Here is a 25152-nt window from a genome sequence, read left to right on the forward strand (position 1 = left end):
CTCCTTCTGCTGTGCAATATTTTTCGAATTTTCATTTGGCATTGCGCCTCCGAAACACAGCACAGATGTTGTTCTCAGGCGCTGGATCGAAGAAAATACAGCCCCCTTCTCAATCCCGATAACCCATAACCATAGCCCGCACCCCACAGCAATAGCAATTCAAACAGACCCCCCATCCAATTGAAAAGCGATTTTTCCTTTCCTTTTCCCCCGTAAATTATGTGCCAGAAATTGGACGTTGTGAACGTTGTGTGTCGGCTTGCTGCGACTTCTTGTGAATCGAGAGCCCAGGTCTCCATAATTATGTGGGCCCTGGTCACCGGGATAATTTGTTTGTTATGTAAGTTGACTTAGGTAAGCGGCGGCGCATTGTTGGCCATCCGTCAACAGCTGCAGGCAATTAAATGGTTACAATCCAGCCCAACGAGGGGCGTAATCCGAGCTGCCCACCTAACCTGTTGGAGGATCTTTTGAAATTGCACAACAGCTACGAGTAACTCATTTTCGGCCTGGCTTTGCAAGAAATTGAAGCCAAGTGATGCAAGGATTGAAATTGTGTATATAATGTAATGTTTCGCTACAGAAAAATAAGATATTAAGCCCAGTCAAATACCTGTACTCCCGATCTATGCTGCTGAACGCAGAAAATCGATTTTCGGCAACAATCCAAAATCATCATAAAAAATTTGCAAAAAATATTTTGGTGTAAAAACACAGTTTGATTGGAAATTGAATTACGAACTCAACGAGGTATAGCATTCCATATTTGGACCAATATTTCGAATGTTATGATCAAAATACTGATCTTATAATCGCAAAAACACAGAAAATCGATTTTTGGCAATAATCCAAAATAAACATATAAAATTGCAAAAATTTGAAAAAAATAAAATTTTTTGGTGTAAGCACAGTTTGATGGGAAATTTAATTACGAAATCGACGAGGTATGACTTTCCATATTTGGAGCAATATTTTGAATGTTATGATCAAAATACTAATATTTATAAACACAAAAAATCAGAAAAACAATTTTCAAGAAAAATTTAATATTTACAATTGGTATTTTCTGTATAACTCGGCCAAAAATTGTCAGAACGCTGAAAGAATTACAGTTTTTTACTCCTAATTACCAATACCAACCAACCAAATCACTCTTTGACCGATTATGTCAAAATAATTTTTTGCCAAATTTTTGCATTTTTTGTAAGGGGTATCATCATCAAAATTTGCAAAAGATGTGAAAAAAAAAAATTTTTTTTGAAAACACAGTTTGATTGGAAATTGAATTGCGAACTCAACGAGGTATAGCATTCCATATTTGGACCAATATTTCGAATGTTATGATCGAAATACTGATCTTATAATCGCAAAAACACAGAAAATCGATTTTTGGCAATAATCCAAAATAAACATATAAAATTGCCAAAAATTGAAAAAAAATAAATTTTTTGGTGTAAACACAGTTTGATGGGAAATGAAATTACGAACTCAACGAGGTATAACATTCCATATTTGGAGCAATATTTCAAGTGTTATGATCAAAAATAACACACCCAATGCATCAAAATCACTCTTAAAGTAGTCGAAATCAGTAGCACTAGTTGTTGATTACTGGATGACCAAGCGAATCACACAAAGTTTATCCACTGCAATGGTTGCTTTCTGAAGAAAAAGCTGGGAAGAGGCAACTACGATCAGTCATCAATTAGTTGTCCTGATGTTTGTTTTTCTTCTTTTTCCCCCTTCCTTCAAGGTCCTTTATTCGGTTTCCCACTCCGCAGAGGCACATTCTATTGTCGTATTTATTTTCAATTATAACGCATGCCACTTTGTAATGGTGCTTTATTATTATTAGCACTGAATATTTTCCTATATTCGAGGAGGTCTTTTCTATCCGCTGTTGCGTTTCCCCCTCCCTCTATGAGATGCCAAACATTTTTCATATTTTCCGCATTACTTGCATTTATATACAAAGCGTCAGACTGGCACACACACTTACACACACAATGTTATCTCTCTGCTTCCGGCTGAAGGAATTTCTTAACGCACTAAGTTCCTCCGTTCTCCGTCGGTGAATTTTTTTTCCTCCTGCGCACAGCATCGTGACCACCAAGTAGTCTTGGAGAATGGTCAAAAAATAAATGGATGATTGAATGAAAACCCCGCCAGTTGGCAAGAGGAAAACTCTATACATACATACGTACGTACGTACGTACGGGTATGAACGAAAAGTGGCCAGCAAAAGCCCGAGTCATCGGAGTCTTTAAAGCCATAGCGACCGCCAATTTCCGGCACTGAGTTTTCGTGTCCGCCATCTTTTTCGTCCTGTTTTGGCAGTCCGATGCAACGTCTTGCATTCATTGGCCATAAGCTAGCAATTTGGGTGTGCCCTGCTTAAAGTTCACTCCAAGTCGGTTGGCCCACTTTAGCCCGCGGCTGCTCCGTCTGTTCCAGGCCCAGATCCAGTTGGAGCTGCTTTAATAAATTTGGAGCCATCTCCAGACGCCAAGTCAATTGCCAGGCCTAATTCTAGCTGCTCCAGTTTCGCCCAGGATGCGCAGCAACGGGAGACGAGCCAATGTCCGAGGCCATTAAAATTCTTGTTTTCGCTGGCCTTATTATTACAAACATATTTTCTTTCAGCTCGCTGTCATCTCGTTTCACAGCCACATTTTCTCCCCATTCCGGAAAATACGTCTAGCAGTGTGGAATCGAAGGGGAAGAAATAAGAAAAATATTTAGCATAAAATAAAGCAGTAAGTGCTTTGAATGGGAAAGGGCTTTAGCCTTAGAGTTTAGCCTTTTAGTTTACTTTTAAAGTCCATGCCAGCTAAATTATGGTTTACCATTTTAGGTTTTAAATTATCCAAATACCAAAAAGCTGCCACTGAGTTTCGAGAGAGTGTGGACCACTTAAAAAATACTTTTAAATTAATTGACACAAAAGAGCATTTATGTTTTGATTTCATGTCTTGAGTATATAAATATACAAAGTAAAATATTTAAAGTCATATACCAGTCATAGTCCGAAATGTATACTTATCCACAGCTTAGATGTATTTTTTTTCGTTGTGCACCCGGACAAGCAGTCTGCAAAGCGTCTTCGGATAATTGAAATTGTTTGCACAATTTTACACTCCAAAGGCTAATGGAGTAGTCGACCGAGTCGAGTGACTGGGATCCTGCCTGAGTCGAGGCCACCAGCCAACTGCCACGCAGCCAAACCATTCAACCAGATCCAGGACACTGAGGAAAACGCTCAATGATCTTAGGGCAATGGGAATTTTATAATCTCTGTCGGTAGGGAGCTTTTGATTGTTGATGTAGAAATAAATATGATATGTTTCAAGCTAGACCAATCTGTATCTATTTTATATTGGAAAAACATTGGAAAACATATAACTTCAAGAGGGGGAGCCATGTATAATTCTCAGTGCGGCGAAATGCGCTAACTGGAGGCCATTCTCTGAGCTGCGAGACGAGAGCTGCTAGCCGGGAACTGGAAACTGGAAACTGGGAGCTCTGGGCAGAAGCGGGCGGAATCTCGAGCACCACAAAGCAAAACGCCAGAGGCAAAACCCAAAGCCACCGCCCGGGCTGCACCGCCAGAAGTGGCTGCCAATGAAATGTTACGCAAATTGAATTTCTGCATAACAAATTGCAATGCAGATAATTTTTGCAAGATAACAAAGAAAGCCGAGCGAGGCCGCAAAGTGGGCGAATCAAACGAATTAAATAGTATGAACTTGCTGACCCTGTGGACGGCGATTGCCAGTATTCTAGACTCCAGATTCCAAAAGAACAAGAATTTGTAGCATATTTTGTTGGGCAAACAGCAATGAATGAAAATCTGCAAGTATAAGAACAAAGTATATTCTCTTACTGTTTAAAAAGCGACGAGTAATTTTTTAACATTCATTTTTTGCCCCTAATTGTGCTTTGTTCGTATATTTTTGCTTATAAAATTAAATATATCTTATCTGCCAAATTCTGGAAGTCCCAAGTCTGGAAAAACTATTCGTACTAAGGAAGTTCCTTACGCTTTTTGCACATTAATCAACAAACAAATATTTATGATGAATACTTATTTCGTAACGGTCGGAAATACCAAAGCCAGAAATATTTGTATTAAATATGGGTGAGTGTTAGATCGAAGCGCTTGAGTACAGCAATCATTCCACATGCGAGTTCTAATTAGCCGTAATGAAATCTCGGCGGTTTCAGAACTGACTGAGACACGCTCTTCTCAGTCGTTGGAATGCTATTGCCTTAGTAATTACAAGTTTGGTAACTTGGCCTTGGCCTGAACACGAACTGCAGCTGGAGCTGGAGCTGGAGGGCAGACAGACAGCCGGGCCAAGTGAAAGCTGGGCGGAAAGGAAAGCCATTTTCATATTAGAAGTGTTTTTCACACCTCAGACACACACTCTCACCCTTTTGCCGTTTATTGTTTGTGTACGCACGCATAACGCCTGCAAATAAAAGAAGAAATTACAGCTCATTAGAAAAATGAAACAAAAATGCAAATAAAACGAATGCAGAGCTGCGGGGGATGGATCCGAAAGGAAAACCCTAGAAGAGTAGTAAAAGCAAACAGCAGGCGGGCAACAAAAAAGGATTCAGTCAACGCAGGAGCATCAACAAAGCACTCAGAGAAAATTTGTTGGAGGATTTTGTTTAATATTATTTTTAAATTATTATTTCCTATATTATAACTAGTTGATCACGTCATTAATTTCTTTAGTTGGATAAAAGGTACATATGTAGTAAAATCTTAATCTGTCGGCATATCTAGCAAAGATCAGAAATATATTTAAAATAAAGCTACTACTCTTTACTATTGATATTTTCAATTGTGCTACGAGTATATTCAAGAACATTTCTTTGAGTGACCGCTCCAGAAGTAACGGCAACAACAGGATGTGCCAAGCAGACGACGAGTGAAAAATGTAAATAAAATATGGCAAGGACGGGCTGGTGGGTGGTCCAAAGTGGGTGCAGTGGGTGCAGTGGGGGGAGTGGGTGTAATGGGGTGAAGGAGGCGCAGGAGCCCAGAACCACTTGAACACGTTGTCAAGGAGTGTGTGTGTGGTGTGGTGTGGCGTGGTGTTTGCACACACAGCTCGCACACATTCAACGGCCCCGTTAGTATTTTTTTGCGCCCGAGTGTGGTCGTGGATGTGTCTGCGCCGGCGGAGGAGGAAGCAGCAGCAGCCAGGACACATTATGCGTCGTTTAAATAGCCATAAATCTTGCATAAAAGCACGCGTCCAGCAACAACGGACCTGGAAGCCCTGAAGGACAGACCACTTGACTGCAACTTTAATATGGAAAATCAGTTGGCTAACAACAACGTTAGGGGATATTTGCAACGCTAATTTAGCAACCATTCAGCAGTTGGAGGCACTCGAATAAGGATCCTTGAGCTATGGGAATTTAAAGCTTTTGGTAAAATACAATTTTCTTTCACATTAAGCAGTCTCAAAAAACAGTATTTTCTTTCAGTTATTTCATTAATTTTATGAATTTATTTTATTTAGGAATAATGTCAAGTAATCTTGGAAAATGTCCCTTTCCTTGATTTTACTAAAGCGATTTTACAAATTATTTTTTTGGTTTTTCTCGTTTTTTTGTGGAGCGCAAATAACGTAACACGGTTCATCAAGTCATTGGCCGCGCTCCATTAAAAGTTGAGCGTAAAATGAAGTTGACCAAAGCCATCGGCGGGTCAAATTGAATTTTGCCCCAAGGCGACGGACGCGTCTTTGGCATCAATATGGACTCAAAGGGATCAGGGCTAAATGCTGCACGCAACGTCAACGCCATCCATCTTACTTAATGTCAGATGCAGTACCGCCCGCTGCTCCAGGAGAGCCCATCCTGCGAAGCAGCAGCAGGAGCAGGAGCTCGAGCTGGTGGAACAACGGCACTTTGCTCATTATGCGATGACAAAACAACAACTATTAAGCGCAGCAGCAGGAGCGGGAACAGCAGCGGCCACACTTTTATGATTTGCTAACGACATGAGCTCCGCTGGCAGTTTAAAAATCAATTTCATCGCCGCGTGCAGTCCCTGCATCGCCAGCTCCCCAGAACCTCCCTTCCTCCCATCCAACCATCCCGTCCTCCTGTTTATATTCCTGTCAGGCAGCGTCGCCTGCACCCAACAAAAGCCAATAGACGTCACCCTGATGCGAACAAGCTGAGGCAGCCATCACGCAGCATCATCGCCCATCAGGCTGGCTGGCACACTGAAAAAAATTAATGCAATGTGAGCCATCTTCAGCTAATTACATAAAATAAATAAAAATGTATGCCTACATCAAAATTCTAAGCTCTAAGTTCCAAGTTCCAAGTTTCTTTTCAAACGATTTCCAAAGGGTTGGAGTGCATTTAGGGTAATTATATTTTGATTTTATAGTAATGAAAACCTGGAACTTGTTCTATTTATAACAACTTTACTTGTTTCGCATCACAAATCCAAATTTAGCTTACTCGAAGCCACGTTTTCAAGTGTAGCCCAGAGCAACTTTGGCCTTTGTTTCCTGCCGGCAGCCGGCATGCGTCAGGTGTGCCATTTTAATAAATTATGCAGCCTGCTAAATGCTTAAACAATTGAATTTTATATTTACATAATATGTAATGTGCTGCGACATCATTATGCAGGCATCGGGCTGGCACTCGCTCCACGGGCTGCGATTCTGGGCTGGGATTCTGGGCTGCGAGCAAGGACGTGAACGGCATGTGGCCCGCCCACGCTTTATTGAATTATGTGCCGTGCGGGCGTGGCGGCCCAGAAATATGACACAAATTGCTGCAAGTTTAGGCCCAAACTAAATGGCACAGAATGAAGTGCCTTTATCGGGCAGCCAACTTCTGGCCCATTCCCTTTCTGGTCTGTCGAGCGGGGAATTAAATTTGACATATGGCAGGTCGGAGTGAACTTTATTAATTATTTGGTGCTTTAATTATTTTGGCAGCATAAAGTGAACTGTTAGATGACTGACACCCCTGGGATATAATGGTCTTAGAAATGCAAAGTGTTGTAAAAATGTTTCTATAAAATAATTTATCAAAATTAAGCCCATTATATTTATATGGTACATGCAGATCAGTTTAAGGTGTGTTAATTTGTTTGCATGTTCTTAAATGAATAAGTAGTAGCTCCATATCCTTGTTAATTAAAACCTTTTTTTTATTATTGGTAAGTTAAATGAAACAAATTTAAGGAAGCACATTTTGAAGACAACCAAACATAAAACATGTTTTAGTATTCACCAGTTTAATGGAGCCCTCTAACATCAGATTTGTGTACTTACTACGTACGTATATGCTTTTTGTGTGAGTTCTTGAAAAATTCCTGCTTGAGCAAAAGGAAATCAAGTGGGAGAGCATCGCAATATTTTATTACGAGCCCCAACTCGCATAGTTTATATTACCCGCATATCCGGCACATATACAATTTTTGGGGAATCTCATGCGCTCCGTTTTATATTACGCATACGCCACGTGGACCACCACGTAGCCTGCCGAACACACACATGCATATGCCCAAGTGCCTAATTACGAACATGTGTCGGTGGATCTAATGGGTGGCAAGATGGGGGCAGGGTGGGGGCAGGGTGGGGGCGTGCGTAATGTGTGGCGTCTAATCAAAACTTTTATTTGCATGAAATTAAATTCAAGCAATTGCACTTAATTTGCCAAACAGGCAGCTATGGTAAATAAACAGACAGCGCGGGCCAGGGCAACCGAACCGATATCAGGGGACCAGGAGCGGTGGTGGGGCGTTTTGGGGGCTCTGGTAACCGAAATTAAAAATCAAGCAGGCGTGGGCGAGGGAGGGTTGGGGCCAGGAGCCCCTTGAAATGCGGGAACTGAGCCGAAATTATGAGCAGACCGAGAAATACAAGACGGCGCGGCACTTTGGCTTCTTTGGATCTGCGACTGGGCGTGGTATTCGCAGCCGCAATCGCCTTCTTTTGAAGTGCCCCAGGAAGCAGACTCTGTACACAAGAAGGTACACTGCGCAAAACTACGTTTGTTGCGCAGTTATTGATTCCCACACACTTTGAATCTCTAAGCAAAGGCTTACTTTATATACTTTGTTTTAAATATAAAATAAGTAAATACAGTTTGTGCAGTCATATCAACTTAAATATTTATTTCTGATTTCATAAGGATTTTTTTTGAATATCCCTCCAAGTAACATACATATATATTTTCGCTGCAGTGCAGCACTCACCCCAGACGGCCATAAATAAAGTATTTGATGTGCATGAAGTTAATGTCTTATTATGCCCAAGTTGTCAAAAACAAGCGACCCAGCCTGGCTGTTAGTTAAGGCGTGCTTAATGTGCGTGCGGGAGGCCAAAGAGGCGGTCTTTTATGAACTCGAGCCTGGAGCCTGGAGCCTGGATCCTGGAGCCCGGTTCACATTTCGGCTTCCTCGAGTTTTGATTTGGCTTAAGTGCGTCAGCCGGCGCCGCTGGTTTAATGATAACAAACTCAACACAAGTGATAACGCGTCAAATTACCAAAAGCAGCGAGCATGTGTGGAGCGGTGATGTCGCGGGCGTTGTAAATACAATCAATGAATTTCAACTGGTTGTCCTGACTCCTTGCCCAATCCCGCAGCACTCCCACCCATTTACATAGCTCTTTGGCAATTCTCAGATTCGGAGTGTACGACTGCCATGTCTGCCATGTATGCGTCTGGCAAAACGAAATTAGGCAAATTTAATGAATTTATGCTGGTGGCACCCCCTTTGTAATCCGAGTGCGCGCACAGCAAAGTAAGTGACCTGCTTGCTTCTCGGTTAAGTGGCCCTCCTCCTCGAGCGGCTCGGCACTCGAAGCTAGCTACTGCGAGCCACTCAGGAAAAAAGAGCGAACCAACTATTCCGTATTTTATAGTTAAAATAAATAAATGCACGGTTTGCTGTAATGCCTTCAGTTCAAATATATGTGTCTTAGTGCCAGAAAAGTATCGATGTCAGCCTATGAGTACTTAGTATAAAAGGTTTAGGTTTTTTGTGCTAGTCTTTAAATGGATTCGTTATTAAAAATATATTTGTTTCAGTGTATGCTAGGGGATAAGAATGAAAATGAGCTTGAGAGGCGAACGTGGAGCGTGGAATGTGGCTTTTGATGATGGAGGAGGGGCGAAGTGGATGCAGCATGGAGTAAATGTTGTGTGGCTGCTTAATGCTCAACTTGGGGCTATCATCGCTGGCCTGCTGATGCGATTAGTTCTAGCCTTAAATTATAACAAAAGATTACGGAATACGAATTTACTTTTTCGTTTAATGGAGTTTCCTTATGTACATCTTACTCCAATTTCTTAGCCAATCCCCGACTATCCGATGTCCTTTACTCAGAGTGCTTGTTTATTACTTATTAGTTATTAGTTTCCTAGCAACTTCAGCTGACAAAATAAATACTTACCGCCAAGAAAAGTCTACACCACGTCACTGCAGGATTTTTAAACTATGGGCATTTAAGTGGGCGTGGTTAAAATGTGTTTGGTTCTTCAATGAAATAAATGCTTTTCAATGAATCTAGAATCTATTGCTGTACGAGTAGTTTCAATAAAGATCATCTATAAATGTACTTTTTAAACGCTTTGTAGTTTTGAATAAATTTATTGTAATTAACAATTTAAGAATAATTTGTGTACAAAGAGTTATCACATTTTGAATAGTCCATAAATTTAAGCAGTTTGTGTTGAAGCCATCATGGCAAGAGAAAGAAGAGAGAAATTTTCCAGCACTGACCTAAACAAACTTCTGCATCAAAACTTGATAACAAATTTCGCAAAGTTGCTTCGGCTTTACATATCGCCAATCAAAGCTGCCCCGAACATCCTCTTCGTCCTCCAACCGCACAGCCCAATTCAAGCAATTTAACAAATGACTTCCTTCTTGACTTCCAGCTTGACCGCAACCGCAAGAGCGCGACGTCTCGTGAGCCAGCGAATCGCAGGACCTCCAATCCGACCACATTCACGTCCCCGGCGGCGTCATTATCGGGCCCCAGAAATCGTCCTGCAAATGGGGTAAGTGGACCGATCTGGTCCCAACAATCTAACTAACTTGTCATACCACCACGGATGAGGCCCATGGACAAAGAAAGGTCGTGGCACCCGAGCAACGAAGCAGGCCAAGTCGAAAGTAAATTGGCTTCATTGCGCCTAAATGTGGTGTCAAAAGACACGGACACGGACACGTTGGCCGCCGGTCCTCCGTGCTTATTTCTCTTGGTGCTGCCAACTATTGATTTCCAGAACGCAGTTGAAACTTCAAATCGGAGTAATTGATGCGAATGAAAACCAGTCTGACTACGCTCTCGAAAACGGTTCTAAAGCAAAAACATACAAAAATGTACCAGGTATTACGAATTATGAGTCCTGAATTAAAGTTACTTTAATATATTTTGTTGATTCCTATAAATTCTTGCCTAACATTAACAAGTTTAATGATTCCTAGTGCTTTCACATTTTATATAATTTTCAGTCGCGAAAACCAATCTTGGCCAGAAGGCGGCATAGGTGGGCAACTCTTGTGCCCTCATCCTGAAGAAAATACAGCTCTTATCTGGGGTGTTTTGCTGGGGTGACACTGCCAAGAGCGACCAAGTCTCGCATTTAATGATGTCTGCGAAAATATTTCTGCAATCACGATTATTTTACACCCGCAACCTTTCATGGTTAATGGAATTCCTTTGTGGGACCCAGTCGCTCACAATTCACTTGAACTCAATGTATAAAATGTATAAAACAGCACGTTTGTTGTTGGTTTAGGTTGTAATAGGTATACACACACTTTATTTTTTCCGAAAAATTAAATTGAAGTGAGAAGAGTTCTCATCTTGTACATACAGTTTTTCTTTTGTATTTAGTGTCAGTAGTGAAATCCCGTTTGTTTTGTTTGCTTTATTCTTGTTGAGCCATAAAAGGTATCCAAAAGTTAATTTTCCAAAAGTAATTTGCAGAATTTATTTATCAAACAAAGGTCGCTCGTCATCCTTTGTTCATTGTCATAAAGACGGGACAGACGGGAATGATCCTTACTTCCTCCTCCTCCTCCTTCACTACATCAATATACTCCTCGCGCTACGATTTCATCTGCTTTTAGTTTAGTGATAGGTTGCATTAAATTAAGAAATTATCACATGATATTTGAAAATATTTTGCGTTTAAGGAGTGAGTTTGGTTTTTGTTGTTTTCAATTGGATTGTGTACCGACCTCGCGGGCAGCGTCAAATAACTTACAAATCATTTAAACATAAATTCGCTATGTTCAAATAGCTCGCTTATTGTGGTGTTTCATTAAACAGAGTTAAAAGTCTGAATTTAAGTCTGAGAATAACCGTCAATGGTTTGGTGAAAGTAGTACGAAATCTTAAACTTAAGCTATGAACTTAATTTAACTTAGGACCTAGTGCGGTTTAGTTTAGCTACTGAAATCTCCTGTTCCTATAGCTTCTATTACTGCTCTTCTAATTGTCCGCGATCTAGTCGAAGCGCGAGTGTCTGCCTTCACCGCCGCCGCCTCCTCCGAAGCCGCGTCCGTTGCTCAGGCTGCCCTTCTTGAATCCGCCGCCGCCGAAACGACCGCCGCCGCCACCGCCTCCATAACGGGAGCGTCCACCGCCACCGTCGTAGCGTGAGTTGCGGGCCAGATTTTCAAGGGCAGGATTGATTTCCTAGAAATTATAAAAAGAAACCATTAGTATTGTGTTCACGTTTTTGATCTGGGATCAGTAAGTCTGCATACCAATCGTAGGATTTGGAATATAGGACACAGGATTTTATACATATTAGAACAGAAATATGTAACTGTGGTATGCATAACTTATCTGTATTACTGCCCAATTAGCTCACCTGATTAGCTTCTCTGAGGACGTCGACCAGCGCCTTGGCTTGCTTGGCATTATTCTTGGTGAAGAAGGCGAAGGATGTGCCCTTTGTGTTGGATCGTCCAGTGCGACCGATGCGATGGATATAGTCCTCGCTGTTTTGCGGATAGTCAAAGTTGATGACATACTTGATGCCGTCCACGTCTACATATGTCCGGGGAAAAGAGAAGGCACGCAGATTAGTTTCGAGCTCCTGGCTGTTTTTACTTAATTGGGGTGTATGATTTAATTGACGAACAGTTTTCAAATTGCCAAATGATTTTTCCACTATGCGCGCTCGCTTGCAACAATTTTTAGCGTTTTTCCGAGATGTCTTGAACACTTTGAATACACTTGTCTTTTCTTTTTTCATTTTTTTTTTTATACGTTAGCATACTATTGAGTCTATGGTATTTTTGTTTTGTGGGTTGTTTGTATATTTTTTTTAGAGAAAAAAAGAAAATGTTTCAAAATGTACGTTACCTTCTTGGTGCTATAAATTGTTTCACTCAATTTTCTCTCAATCAAAATCTCTGATTGGCGTCGCGCAGCTCGTGGTCCAAACTCTCCCCAGAAACAACAAGGTAGCGATCTCGATCGCACGGCGAAGCGGAGAGTTTGTTGCATTGAGCCGCGTGCGCCTCTGACACTAAGCTCTCTTCTCACATGGACCATTTTGGAGATGACCACCGAGAGGAGACACGACCATTATATAAAGAGTTAACTTATTGGGAGGATTAACAACAACAAGCGGGCCGCCTTTTCGTCCTGGAGCAGTGGTCTTAACTGATGCGGCGGCAAACGCGGTCAGTGGGTGGTGGTAGTGAGCTTTTGGGAGGACGCAGCACCCAGCAGCAGCATCTTCGTCTGGATCCTCCAAAGCACACACATCTTCTTATCTCCGGATCTCGTCCTCTCTGTGGTTCAAGCAAATGTCGAGTGTTCTTATTTGGGAGTGTGGTTGGTTTTTGTGTTGTGGATGGTGTCAATGTGCTTTTGCTTGCTTGGCTTTGCTTTGCTTTGGCTTTTGCTGTTGGCTGTTGCTGTCGCTGTCGACATGGTGCATGTCCAATTCTAGTGCTTTCTCAAGGGCCAGGCCACCACGTCAATACTTTGCACGCCGCCTTCCGCCATCCACTGCTGAGGAAAAAGCTGGCTCTCTGATGGTTCGGTTCAGTTGTTGTTGTTGTTGTTGTTGGATCATTGGTTGATTGGTAGATGGTTTTTGGTTGGTAGATGGTAGTCTTTGGTCGCAAAAACGTATCATCAACGCATTATCATTCTTTCTCAACAAAAAGTCGGGGACTGCAGAGGCCACATATGATGCATGATGTTGGGGATATTCGATATTCGTGTCTCTCGACCGTCTGAATCTGAGAACTTTCATCGGTCCTTTTGCGCAAGATATCACACAGGGTGTGCTATCATCATATATCATAACAGATCTGATTCTGATGTTGGCAAAAGTCGCTCAAGTCACGAGTGTTCGCAGTGGTCGCCGCTCATTCATTATCCTCCCCATCATACTACCAAAATCGGCCTCTGTAAACGAGAAAGAAACAAGAAAGAGAGAGAGAGAGAGAGAGAGAGGGGAGAGAGAAAGAGGCAGAGAGACACGCACAAAGACAAAAATTGCGTACCAGGTACACCGCAGTGCATATAGATCATACGATCATACGCATCATTTCATACATTATTTTAGCAGGGGTTGGGCCGGGTTTTGCGGGTGGGGGTGGGGGCGGGTTGCAGGTCAGGCAGGGGCAGGGGTGGGGTAAAAGTTCAAGTTGATTATTCGATTTCGTCATTTGGCTTATGTCTAAAAAAAACTGTTTCTGAGTTGGCGCGCTCGCTAGATGTGGATAGATACCGGGATATATATATATTTCAGTGCGGTTATGGGATTTGGGGTGTGGGTTTACGGGGATTAGGTTCTGCTCGCAAGTAGTGGGTATGTGTAATGATGCTGGGTGATCGTTAAGTGCGGTGTTCTCTAGTAGTGATGGTATGTAAGCAATGTCCCTAGCAAGTGTAACCTTATAGCCAGCCAGCAGGCCCGTCCAAATAATATTCTTCCGGCTGCGAACTACTTTGTGTCTTAAAACGATGCGGGAACAAACTTACCCAGTCCTCGGGCCGCCACATCGGTGGCCACCAGGATGTTGGACTTTCCCGAGCGGAACTCGCGCAGGACAAAGTCTCGTTCTGATTGCGACTTGTCGCCGTGAATAGCTCCACAGCGAACGCCGAAGCTGCGGATAAAGCGCACCAGGTTGTCCACGCGCCGCTTTGTCTCCACGAATATGATGATCTTGCCGGGACTCTCGCTGGTGTCATAGATGTCTGACAGGAGGGTCTTCAACCTGGTTTTATAAAAGAAAATATTTAATTACAAAAATTGTATAAAAATAAACTCCTTGGAATTGACTTCTCCAAATGCTAGGGTTAATTGTATAACTAAAACTATAGTTGCCGAAAACAATAGCTACTCACTTCTCCTCCTTGCTGAACTCATCACAAACGTCCACCACCTGGCGGATGTTGTGGTTGGCGGAGAGCTCCAGCGATCCAATGTTGATCTGAATGTAGTTGCCCAAAAAGTCCTCGGCAAGCTGTTTGACCTCCTTGGGCCAGGTGGCGCTCCACATGAGCGTCTGCCGGTCGGGCCGGATCTGTGAGACGATCTTCCTGATCTGGGGCTCGAAGCCCATGTCTAACATGCGGTCAGCCTCGTCCAGCACCAAGTAGGTGCAACGCTTCAGGTTAGTAGAGCCGGCGGAGAGGAAATCAATAAGCCGTCCGGGTGTGGCAATCACGATTTCGCAGCCGCGTTGCAGATCCCGCATTTGGCCGCCCTTCGGGGCGCCGCCGAAGACGCAGGTGTTGCGCACATACGACGAGGAACCGAATTCGGTGGCCACCTGCTGGATCTGTTGGGCCAGCTCCCTAGTGGGGGCCAGCACGAGGGCAATGGGTCCGTCACCCCTCTGCAGCGGCTGCTGGTTGTTGATGTGGACAATCGCGGGCAGGATGTAACCCAGGGTCTTGCCGGATCCCGTCTTGGCAATGCCCACGAAGTTCGAGCCACTCATGGCGATAGGCCAGCCCTGCGCCTGGATGGCGGTGGGCGCTTTGTAGCCCTGCCGGCGGATCTCCTTCATGACGTAGTCGGGCAGATAGACCTCGGAGAAGTCCTGGATGGGGTTTGGCACCTGTCCGCGCACAGTGATTTCCTGCTCGTCGCGATACCGCTGAACGTCGTAGGGTGATCGGTTAGCCACGTTGGGATGCTCCTGGTAAAAGTCCTTTTTAAAGGGAGCCAGGTTGGAGAAGTCGACCGGGCGCATGGGGAGGTCTTGGCTGCCGCCTCCACCTCCTCCTCGGCGATCACCGAATCCACCACCACCACCTCCAAAACGATTGCCGCCTCCGCGATCATCGCGGCGCTTCTCAATACGTCCATTCCTTACGCCGTGGTAATCACCACCGCCACCGCCACCACCACCGCCGCCGCCTCCAAAGCGATTGCCTCCACCGCCGCCTCCTCGCCGGTCATCACCGCCTCGATCGCCTCCGCGACCGCCACGTCCACTGTGACCAAAGTCGCGATCGTGTGGTGCCCTAGAAAATAGCAGAAGAGAATCGATGAGTATCTAATGAAGGAATTAAAATGCTGGAGAGAAGAGAGAAGGAATGCTCAAGAAAAGAAATCTTTATCATCTTGCAGCTTATTTTCATTTAAGGTACATTGATTTATCATAAAATTAATACATTTACAATTTACAATATTATTTCGCCTTTTTGTTTGGTATTCCATTCTAATGTAAATGTAATTTGGTTTTTCGTTCTCTAAAAAACCAAATGAATACGCTAACTGATGAAATTTGAGCAAACGAGTTAAATTTCTGCTAACAAAATGTATTTATTTATTTCGAATAAGAATAAGCTGAATCGCCGAAATTTACTTTGTGTCAAGTATCAAAGGGCTTTTGCTTATTCATTAAAATCGAACGACTTCACTTTGTTATTTTGCTGCCTCGAGTTTTGTCGAATCTTTGATGAAGCATTACACTTTGAGTTGAGTAATCGAATTGTGGTTTGGTTGTATAATTAAGATACTGCAGTTCTTTGTGAAGATGTTTGAACCACAAACTAATAGTACAAACGTTTTTCATAAACTTATAAAGTGGAACGAATATTGTGGATTTGTGTAAGGTCGGTGGTCGGTATTATCTGTGAGCGATTTAGCGTTGTACATTTGTATAATCAATTCCTCCTTATCTGCCATCTAAAATCATTTTGTGCTCGGTATTTTCCCTTAATAAAAGCGGCCTTCGAGAATTAGACCATGCTTAACTGGGCCCATATTTTTGGGCTAGGTGAAGACAGCTGCATTTTCTTTTCTTAAGTATTTCTTTGGCAGCAGCAATTTGGGGGAAAAACCCGAGTGACTTGGCTTACTTTGCTCGCATGCTGCCGGTTCTAGACGTCTGCTAGTTGGGACTTGGATTTCAACTGCGACTGGCCGACTTGGAAGGTAAGTTCTCGCTTTTCGATTTCTTTCGACGCTGCTAAACAGCTGACATAGAGTTGTGCTACAACCGCAATAAACTTAAATAAAACTAATTGCGTGTTAGGGAAATTAAATAAATTTCGAATAATGCAAACAGTAAAGCAAATTTGATTGACAACAACATGCAATTCGAGCACGGTTACTATTACTCCCACCCACCGATTGTTCACCGATTCACCCCAGTTTACCAGCCCCAAACTGCGCAACTAAACAACCCCGCGTAAGGAGCTGTGTGTTTATTGCTCTGGTACTATCAACCTGGGGCAGTTTCAGTCAGATCTGGCTAAGGAACTTTATTACAGCATAAAAACGGAATAGGAAACCCTTTGGCAATAAATTAGAAAGTATGATAAGACCACTGCAGGGTGTAAATACAATATGCTAATAAATACTGCTTCTAGATGAAGTTGTATTCTAATCAACCAAATAATATATTTAACATACTTGTAATGAACTACCAACCATTTTACTATAATAGGAAAAACTTCCTACAAACCTAGAAATTTCCAGCTTATATCGGTTTTCTTTAGTAGCTCCAACCTTAGTTGGCATCACTATGGGGTGCTCCATGATCCACTGCCATGTCTGCTCGTCTATTTTTCTGTCAATTTGAGCCCCGTACCGCCGTAAACGTAAACGTATATTTGTAGGACCCACTGGCACGCTAGCATTTGTGCCCAACTAGCGGAGCGGAACGCTCTGAACATTTATGAGACAGCCAAATGTCTTGCTCCTAGTTTCCCCCCCAGTTGCAAGGTCCCAGGGGGCACCTCTGACTTTCTGTGTGTCTACCTGTCGCTTTTTGACATGCGAAAAGACGAATCGCAAGCTAGCCAAAGGGGGAGCAGCTCCTCATCATAATCAATTGGCGTCATTTGACATTTTAGACTAATGGGGCCGTTTATGTGATGGCGAAGTTCACGAACTGGCCTACTCTATTACCTTTCAATGTGTGATAGAGTATTAATCATTATGTACTATCTATATTGATTTCTAATACACAATTTTCTTTTTATAACAAGCATTGTTCATAATAATTAAATGCTTGCTTTAGCAATAAAAGGCGCAGCTTAATAAATAAAATAGATTTCCGATTATTTGCCAGTATATTGTGTGAAAATGGAACTTTCCTTAGGATATGGAAATTTTAGAGTAAAAGGAGAACCTATCTTCTTACTATTTCATAACATTGTGCTCGGTATTGAAGAAGAAGTATTCAAACATAATTATACCAAAAAAAATTTAAATCTATTTGAAATTATTAAAGTTTTAGTGAACTAATATTATTTTTAATAACCTTACAGATTGTGGTCAATAACCGTAAGCAGACGTTTTAAATAATTCCCTAAATACCAAATACATCGCAATATCTTAAGAAAACCGCGTGTGAGCGAGGGAAAGAGCGGGATAGAAAGGTATGCTGGCGAGAGAGTAGGATGGCGCGAGTCAGTGACAGCCGCCGACTGTTATACGCTCGCACACACTTACGAATCTGTTATACGAGCACGCGAAAATGCCGCCGTCAACAGGCATTCACGCACACAAGAAAGTCTGAATGTGCCGCTGTGTGAGTGCGTGTTCGTGTTCGGGGCATACAGACAAATTAAAATGCTATAAAAAAGCAAACGAAGCAAGAACACGTTTCACAAATCAGGCAAATTCTTTTTATGACGTGCGCTGTCGTTCTTGTTGCTTTTGTTATTCTTTTGCGGATGTGGGGGCCAAACAAAAAAAAAACAACAAATAGCTGAAAACCTCACCTCCGAATGTCAAATTTTAGCAAACCATGTGTTTTTCTCTCTCTCCCCTTCCTCACTCTTTTTCGCTAATACTAATTACTCATCACCTCGCTTCGTAGGTGTACAGAAAAAAAAGGCACGAAGGGTGATAAAATGGCGACAGCGAGTGGAAAAAACCAGCGCATTTCATAAGAAATCTTTCGATGTACTCACATTATTCCTTCAATTTTGATTTCCTCTGTTCTCTCGTCGGGGTCGTTAAAAAGCGATTTCCTTCTCGTCCGCTGCTCTGCTTTCGGGATGGAATCTAGGTAGTCGTCTGGTTCTGTTTTCGAACTGTCTCGAAACGCACGCTGCGACTGGACTTGAAGACTACTATGTGTGCTTGGGGACAGTAATATCTCCCGATTCCTGCGACTCCCGTGGAACTGTTGTCGGTGTTCGGTGCAGAGCGAAGAAGAAGAAGCGAAAGTGCCGCTGCTGCTGGCGGAGGAGAAAAGAAAATGGCGACGTTTCGTTATACATCTCTCGGAACTTTTCGGCGAAATCAATAGCATGTTGCCCCAGCCGCAACCGGCCGGTCTGGGCGTGGCGCCGCCCAGTCGGGGGGCTATGTATTGCACTAGCTTGAGCATATTCCCGAAGGGTTAGCTCTACACGGGTGTTATGCTAATGGCGGATTTATCCTAATCAGCGCGACATCCGCGCGTGTCTTACCTAACCTCGTCCAAAATTAGAGTGACCCTAGGTGAAGAGGAAAAATCGAGCCAAGGGTCGGTGTGACCGCAGCGCGCTAGCTATAAAACGCATTCTAGAGTGACCATTTGGTTGCCGGTCTATCGATTGTCGGCTGAATGCCGCGCATTACGTTGGCCGATAAGTTTTTATTATTTAAACTGCTGCTGAAACTAACTTTAAATTAAATTCGTTGTCGGTTCGTCATCGTTATCTTTAATATTTTTTAAATTTCCTATTTCTAATCTACTAAAACATCGTTTGTGATCAGATTGGTTTATATTGCTTTAAATAACCTTTATTATGTGATTTTGCTATTAGCAAAGACTCACCCCAGTTTTCGTTTATTGCTTAATACATACATAATTATTTATTGTTCAATAGTCTTAAAATTATTTATTTTGTTATACTAGAGTTTGCAGTTAACTCCATAGTTTCTTATTTTAATTATATAAAGTTATTATTTTATTTACTCATTTTTAATAAAACTTCTTTTACTGAGGAAATACTATTTTAAAGCATATGGATAGGTGCGAGCAGTAAAGAGATGCGTAAGTAAGCAGTTTACTGCTTTAAATGTGCATATGAGATGTCAATACATATGTGTATGTATGTATATGATCTATGCTTCTTATGGGAAATATTCTTTATTTTTTTATTTTTCCACCTTATGCGCATGAGCAAAGTCGACTCAAGAATATTTGAATGCACGCCCACAAATTACGATCTATCTGTTATATTCTTTTCATCGAACAATACTATCTTTCTTGCCCTACGAGTAATGGCATATTTTGGTTAGTTTGGTGCATGCGGCAGCCATGACATACACTGCGGCAAATGTATTTGTATCAAAGTCAACGAATTAATTAATTAAAATAATAAATATCAAATCAATGTGATTCATAGAATTATATCTCTTAGCCACGTTCCATTTACAGCCCGAGAAGGTGGCAGAAACTGCGGTACATCTTGGCCCTGCGCCCCTGCAGGCACCCGTAAAGCTCGTTGATCTTGAGGCAGTCGATCTTGCTGATGGTCTTTCGCTGTCCGATCCTAACTCCGGGTTGTAGGGGGGTCATGGTGGGCTTCTCACCCTTCCGCTTGCTGAAGTAGAACTCGCCGTAGTGCATCACGGAGTTGTAATCGTAGTCGAAGGCGTACTTGCCCTTCTTTTTCGAAACCAGCTTAAAGTTCTTCCTAAACCGCGGCACAATATTGTCCCAATGGATCTTGACAAAGTTGTCGCGATCTGCTCGGGACTGCTCGTGATATATGCCTATGGCGTGCATGAGCTCGTGCATTATCCTTCCCTCGCTGCTGAAGCAGTGGGCACTGTTCTCATCGGGTCTCTGGAGGGATACCACCTGTTCGCCTCCCCTTCGTCCCACGTAGGACCAACATCCTTGGGGTCCTTCCACCGGCGGTTCGATCAACAGGTAGTCATCTACTTCCCCGTCGTACGGCACAAAGTGCACACATGTCAGGGAGTTGAAGGTTTTCACGGCTTGTATTATGGCCTCTCTTTCCGCATTTGCGTATCGCGGACTTATCTCAAAGGGAATCGTTCCATTGGGCCACAGTCGCTTGGGATGTCTCATTGGATTGACGCCCAGGCGCAGGGTGATGTAGGTGTACGGATCGATGGCAATGTCGCCTTGAAACAGGCGGGGCATGGTCTCCGGATCGTCGATTCCCAAATCGTCGTCACCGATGTCGGGTCCGTAGGGATCGTATTCATCTGAAAGGAACCAGTTTTTGTTAAATATTTTGGTTATCAAAACTATTTCAGCAACAGCAAATTAAACAGTAAATTCACATTAATCATGTGGCGTATGGCAATTTTCCTGATACTGGTAGGCCTGCGTATCAATCCGATATTATAATCTATTTTCTTTTTGACACTCGATACGATATTCTTGAAAGATTCTGCAAAACAGAACTCCAATAAGATATTTGTATTAATTTGCATTAATTGTTGAATACCCTTCCTGCGTACATTTTAAAGCTCGAACTAGGTATCTTAAGATTTTCACAACTCAAATCGAACAAAAATGGCCTTTGTGTTTCATGGAGTCATTGGGAAAACTGGGAGTGAAACGAACCTTCCGCAACACTGGTGAACTCGTGCTCGAAGAAATCCACTCCAGCGGCAAACTGGCGGACAGGGAGCTTGGCACTTTCACTGAACGGTGGTGCGGATAGCACCACTAGCACCACCACCATCAGCACCAGCTGCACCACTGATTCACTCAACTGAGCACACATTATAGACTATGGGATTCGCCTTGGCTGTGACTATATTTCCATTCGATCGCTGTTTGCTCACTTCTTCCACGCCATGCCGCATTCAAACCGAACGGCTGCACACGAAATTGGTAACTGAACCTGGCTTGATAGCCCGACAGCTCCAGCGGCTACCAAAGTCTGCAGTCTTGGCACCTTAATTTATGCAAAATGTGCGAAAATAAAACTAAATAACGCCGATGTTGGGCAGACGCCACGCAATCGGCCGCGTGTAAACAAAACCCAAATCTATCACCGCGCAGCAAAGCACCTATCCCTCTCACTTTTACACCTATGACTCTCTGATCAAACAGCACTAAATCTCCTCGATAAAGCCCAGCTTAAGCTCTACCACCAAACCCGGCCGAGACTCTTTGATTAAACCAGGCTTGAACTGGGCTGGACGCTCACGTAATTTAAGCCGAGTTAGCGGCTTTGGGCAACGACCTTCAATGCTTTTTGGTATGGCCTACTACCAAAATTCTCTTTCTGGCAAACAAAGTACTTTCGCTTGCAAGTCAACCTATAGTGTATAAATATTATTTAAAAATATTGTTAAGGGACTGCCGCGCCCACACTTCTGGATAGGTTTGGATATATTTTCACATTTAAATTAGAATTGAACATTTTTTACCGATTTGCAGAAAACTTTTTGCAACACCCACAAACAGCCCAAACTTTTGAAAAATAAAAGTGTTTGCTCTGCAAATAAGAATATCTCGTTCATAAAATACTTCAGTTGTCAATTTGTATAGCTTAAATCGTGAATAATGCACTTATCAAAATTTGTCAAGTATTATTATTATTTAGTTTAAGTACTTCCCATACTTAAAGCAGTAGGTACATGTATCGCTCTTAAATTAGTACTGTATCGTACTAATCAAATGTTAGTCTCCAATTATTCGTGAATTTAGTTCTCTTGAATTATTCTTGAAATTCAACTTTTGTTCTTGAAACAAAAAAAATTCGAGTTTACCGTGCTTTTGATGCGTTTCGTTCCTGATTTGATATCGAATAGCGTTAATTTTTTTCCCTGATTTCCCTGAGTGCACACTTTTGAAAAATGTTTTGATATTTTTCCACATGATAGACTCTTTGCATGTTGCATGCCGGTAAATACTCAAAATGGAATCTTATGAAACAATATCTAGAATTAATTGCAATGAACTGTTCCTGAGCGAATTATGCAAAGTATAACTTTTTTTGTCACACATTGTATTTTCAAACTTTTTGCTATTGCTATTGTTAAGTTGTAATTCGACAATATCATATCAATATCACAAACTTACTATATATATAATATTTAGATCCTTTAATCAAGGTAAGTATTGACTTATTTGTTTCGCGTGCAGGCTGCTCAACTAACTGTCTTTCTTACTGTCTGCCAGTTTGCCTGGCTTACTGCTTTCAACTTGTTTGTGATGGCGTTTGTGTCTGTCTGTATGTAGGATGGTAGGATGGTTTTGATATGTGACACCTTGGCCTGGAAAGTCGGGCTGCAATGTGCACTTTGCACTTTCCGGGGTTCCAATTAGTCAGTTGGCAGCTTAAGCTGTTAACCCGGAATACCCTATCTCCATCTCCATCTGGGCGGGGCTTATTTGACAATCTATTTTAATCGGTCATCATTAATTAGGCGAAATTAGTTTTCCGTCTTAATTAGCATAACAACAACAGCTCACGAATCTGGCTCAAACACATTTAATCGCGATAGTCGAAATGAATTTACTTACATGTGTGCCAAATTATGTTTGGATTCCGGAATAGCCGAGTTAATCGAGGGCTTTCGCACAAATTATTCATTTACTCAAACAGAGGGGAAATTTGTGTATTAGTGTACTTAGGTAGGTAAGTAATATTTAATTAAATAATTATTTTCTAAGGACATCTTACTCTGTATATTGGATAATTACGTAAATATTATAGATTCTTTTCTATTTAACTTCTTAAACGTTGTGCAATGCAAAACTTATTTATGGGTTGCTAAATAAATAATTATGAGTTGCTAAGTACACAGAAAAAGTATTCAATACTACGATTAAAAAGTAGAGCTCTATATAAATATATATGTATATATAGGATAATTACAGGCATTCTTAGTACACCTCTTAAAGCTATAGGATTCTTTGGCTCTGAGATAAATGTTTACAGCTGGTAAGAGAAGGAGTTTAAATTATGCAACTTGGAAGAATGAATCAAGGTATTGAAATAGCTCGGAGCAATAGAGTTCAAAGAGAAAAGTCGACATCCACATAGAACATTGATTATCCGTTTGAAAACCCTTTATGCTGTGCAGTTTTCATTGTTTTGGCCAACTGACTGATTGTCAATATGGACTGTAATTGTCATATATCATTGGCCTGCAATCGTAAACCTGTCCTTGCCCCGCCCTACTTTAACCCACTTCGCCCACTTTGCCCACTTTAACCCATTGTGAGAGTCCACTGCTGAGGGTCTGTCTTCGATTGAGTCCGCCACTTGACTTTATGTGTCAGCTGGGCAATAAAAATGCGACACCGAGTAATTTTGCGCCACACAGGGTCTGTATTAGAAAGAGAGATACGCCCAAGGAGCGAAAGAGACGGGGCGGAAAGTAGAGAGAGAGATGGCGAAATACTAAGGCAGCAAAGGCAAAACACAAACAATCAAAGGCGAGCGAACCCAAAGTCAAAACCCAGCGACTAATTCAAAGTTGTCACGTAATAAAACACAGAAACATCGAAGCCAAAAACAATAAGCCACAAAGGCGACAAACAATCAAAGAAATACAAAAAACCTAAGAAACAAACGAAAATAATGGAAATTTGCATATTTTTTCGAGGCGAAGACAGCCGGCAGCCAACCATCGATGGCGACAAGAAATTTAACAAAGTACAAATTGTTATTTGATTTGATTACATAATGACACAATGCCACACATACCCCATCATCTGCCTTTTGCAATTTGCCTTTGTTTCTGTTTTGGTTTCTGTTTTTATTCAGCCCCCCCCCCCACACATTATTTCGGTTTATTTTGACACCAAAAACTGATATCTCCAATTAGACTTGCAACTGAATTAATTGAATTGCATTAAGGCGGCTCCAGTGATTTGTGGCCGAGTTGATAGCAACTGAATGGTTTAATCTGCATAATAGAAAGATAATAATGGCCGCTTGCAAAGCTGCTTAAACGGAAATGGAACGGATTTCTTAGTTGGATTTCTGGAATATTCACAACAACGCATTTATGTGGGGTATTAATTATAATGTTCGCTGAAAGGAAACTTTCCCGCCCTTTGTTTAATTCTTTTGCGCTTAATAAAGCGGAAGTGCGAAACTTTTTATCAAGATTTCCACCGCATGGAAAACTTTTAATTCCGCTAATGTCGATTTTGCGATGCTGAAACTTAATGTGGGCGAGTGGAAGTCTCTCGATTTCCCCCACAAAAGACTCATATTAATTCCTTACTAGGAAAAAAAAATGTTGTGCCAAAGACGGCTTAACTGTGAGTTAAAGAATGGCGGAAAAACTTCGATCAACAGCGATGACAATCTAATATTCCGACTCGGACTTCTCTTTGTGCAATGCAGGAATTGTATTTACTACCACTAAGTAATTAAAGATAATGAAATTACACAGCACGCTAATAACTAAGGAAGTCTTAATCGATTATTTTACACATGTAAGTTACTAGCTAAGCAATAAATGTTTTTATCTAAACATCAGAATAAATAAATAAATACGATATATATATAAAATTAATAAAATCTAAGATTTCATTAAAAGCTATTATTAAAAGTTAAATCAATTCTTGCTGTTTTTTTTTGCTATCCTGCTTAAAGTTGGTTCGTTAATTTTCAAGAGCAAATTTATGGAAGATTATTGGTTTGTTACCAACGAGATTCTGATACTTTAATAACGGCCCCAGCACACTTAAAATCTTTTTG

At 41.8% G+C, this 25152-nt stretch overlaps 2 protein-coding genes across 4 annotated transcripts; both read right to left on the bottom strand.

The window, feature by feature from the left end:
- Positions 1-10785: 10785 nt before the first annotated feature.
- On the bottom strand, positions 10786-18857 carry LOC6537555 (ATP-dependent RNA helicase p62). Of its 3 annotated transcripts, none has more exons than XM_002098065.3 (5): positions 18421-18857; positions 14389-15516; positions 14020-14258; positions 11885-12063; positions 10786-11706 (listed from the first exon to the last, which is right to left on the bottom strand). In XM_002098065.3, the coding sequence occupies exons 1-5, from the start codon at positions 18840-18842 to the stop codon at positions 11515-11517; spliced, it is 2160 nt and encodes a 719-aa protein (XP_002098101.1). In that variant the 5' UTR covers positions 18843-18857; the 3' UTR covers positions 10786-11514. The 3 variants fall into 3 exon arrangements, with proteins under 3 accessions (XP_002098101.1, XP_039231104.1, XP_039231105.1); XM_039375170.1 differs by lacking the exon at positions 18421-18857 and adding an exon at positions 16357-16382; XM_039375171.2 differs by lacking the exons at positions 10786-11706; positions 11885-12063; positions 18421-18857 and adding exons at positions 12572-13440; positions 16357-16382.
- Positions 18858-19374: 517 nt separating this feature from the next.
- LOC6537556 (hatching enzyme 1.2) lies at positions 19375-21352 on the bottom strand. Its single transcript, XM_002098066.3, is given in 3 exon segments — positions 19375-20680; positions 21045-21213; positions 21215-21352. Coding segments are annotated over 3 exon segments (1050 nt in total). The 5' UTR covers positions 21290-21352; the 3' UTR covers positions 19375-19874.
- Between the last annotated feature and the right edge of the window lie 3800 nt (positions 21353-25152).

Source organism: Drosophila yakuba, chromosome 3R, assembly GCF_016746365.2.
Source record: "Drosophila yakuba strain Tai18E2 chromosome 3R, Prin_Dyak_Tai18E2_2.1, whole genome shotgun sequence".
NCBI lineage: Eukaryota > Metazoa > Arthropoda > Insecta > Diptera > Drosophilidae > Drosophila > Drosophila yakuba.

What these genes read in the sequence shown, in the direction of transcription:
- LOC6537555 (XM_002098065.3), bottom strand. Translation starts at nt 18,842, where the DNA reads ATGCTCAAGCTAGTGCAATACATAGCCCCCCGACTGGGCGGCGCCACG. An exon ending in GAGTTCAGCAAGGAGGAGAA is followed by an intron (nt 14,259 to 14,388) that starts GTGAGTAGCTAT and finishes TTATAAAACCAG; the next exon opens with GTTGAAGACCCTCCTGTCAG. An exon ending in TCCTCAGAGAAGCTAATCAG is followed by an intron (nt 11,707 to 11,884) that starts GTGAGCTAATTG and finishes TATAATTTCTAG; the next exon opens with GAAATCAATCCTGCCCTTGA.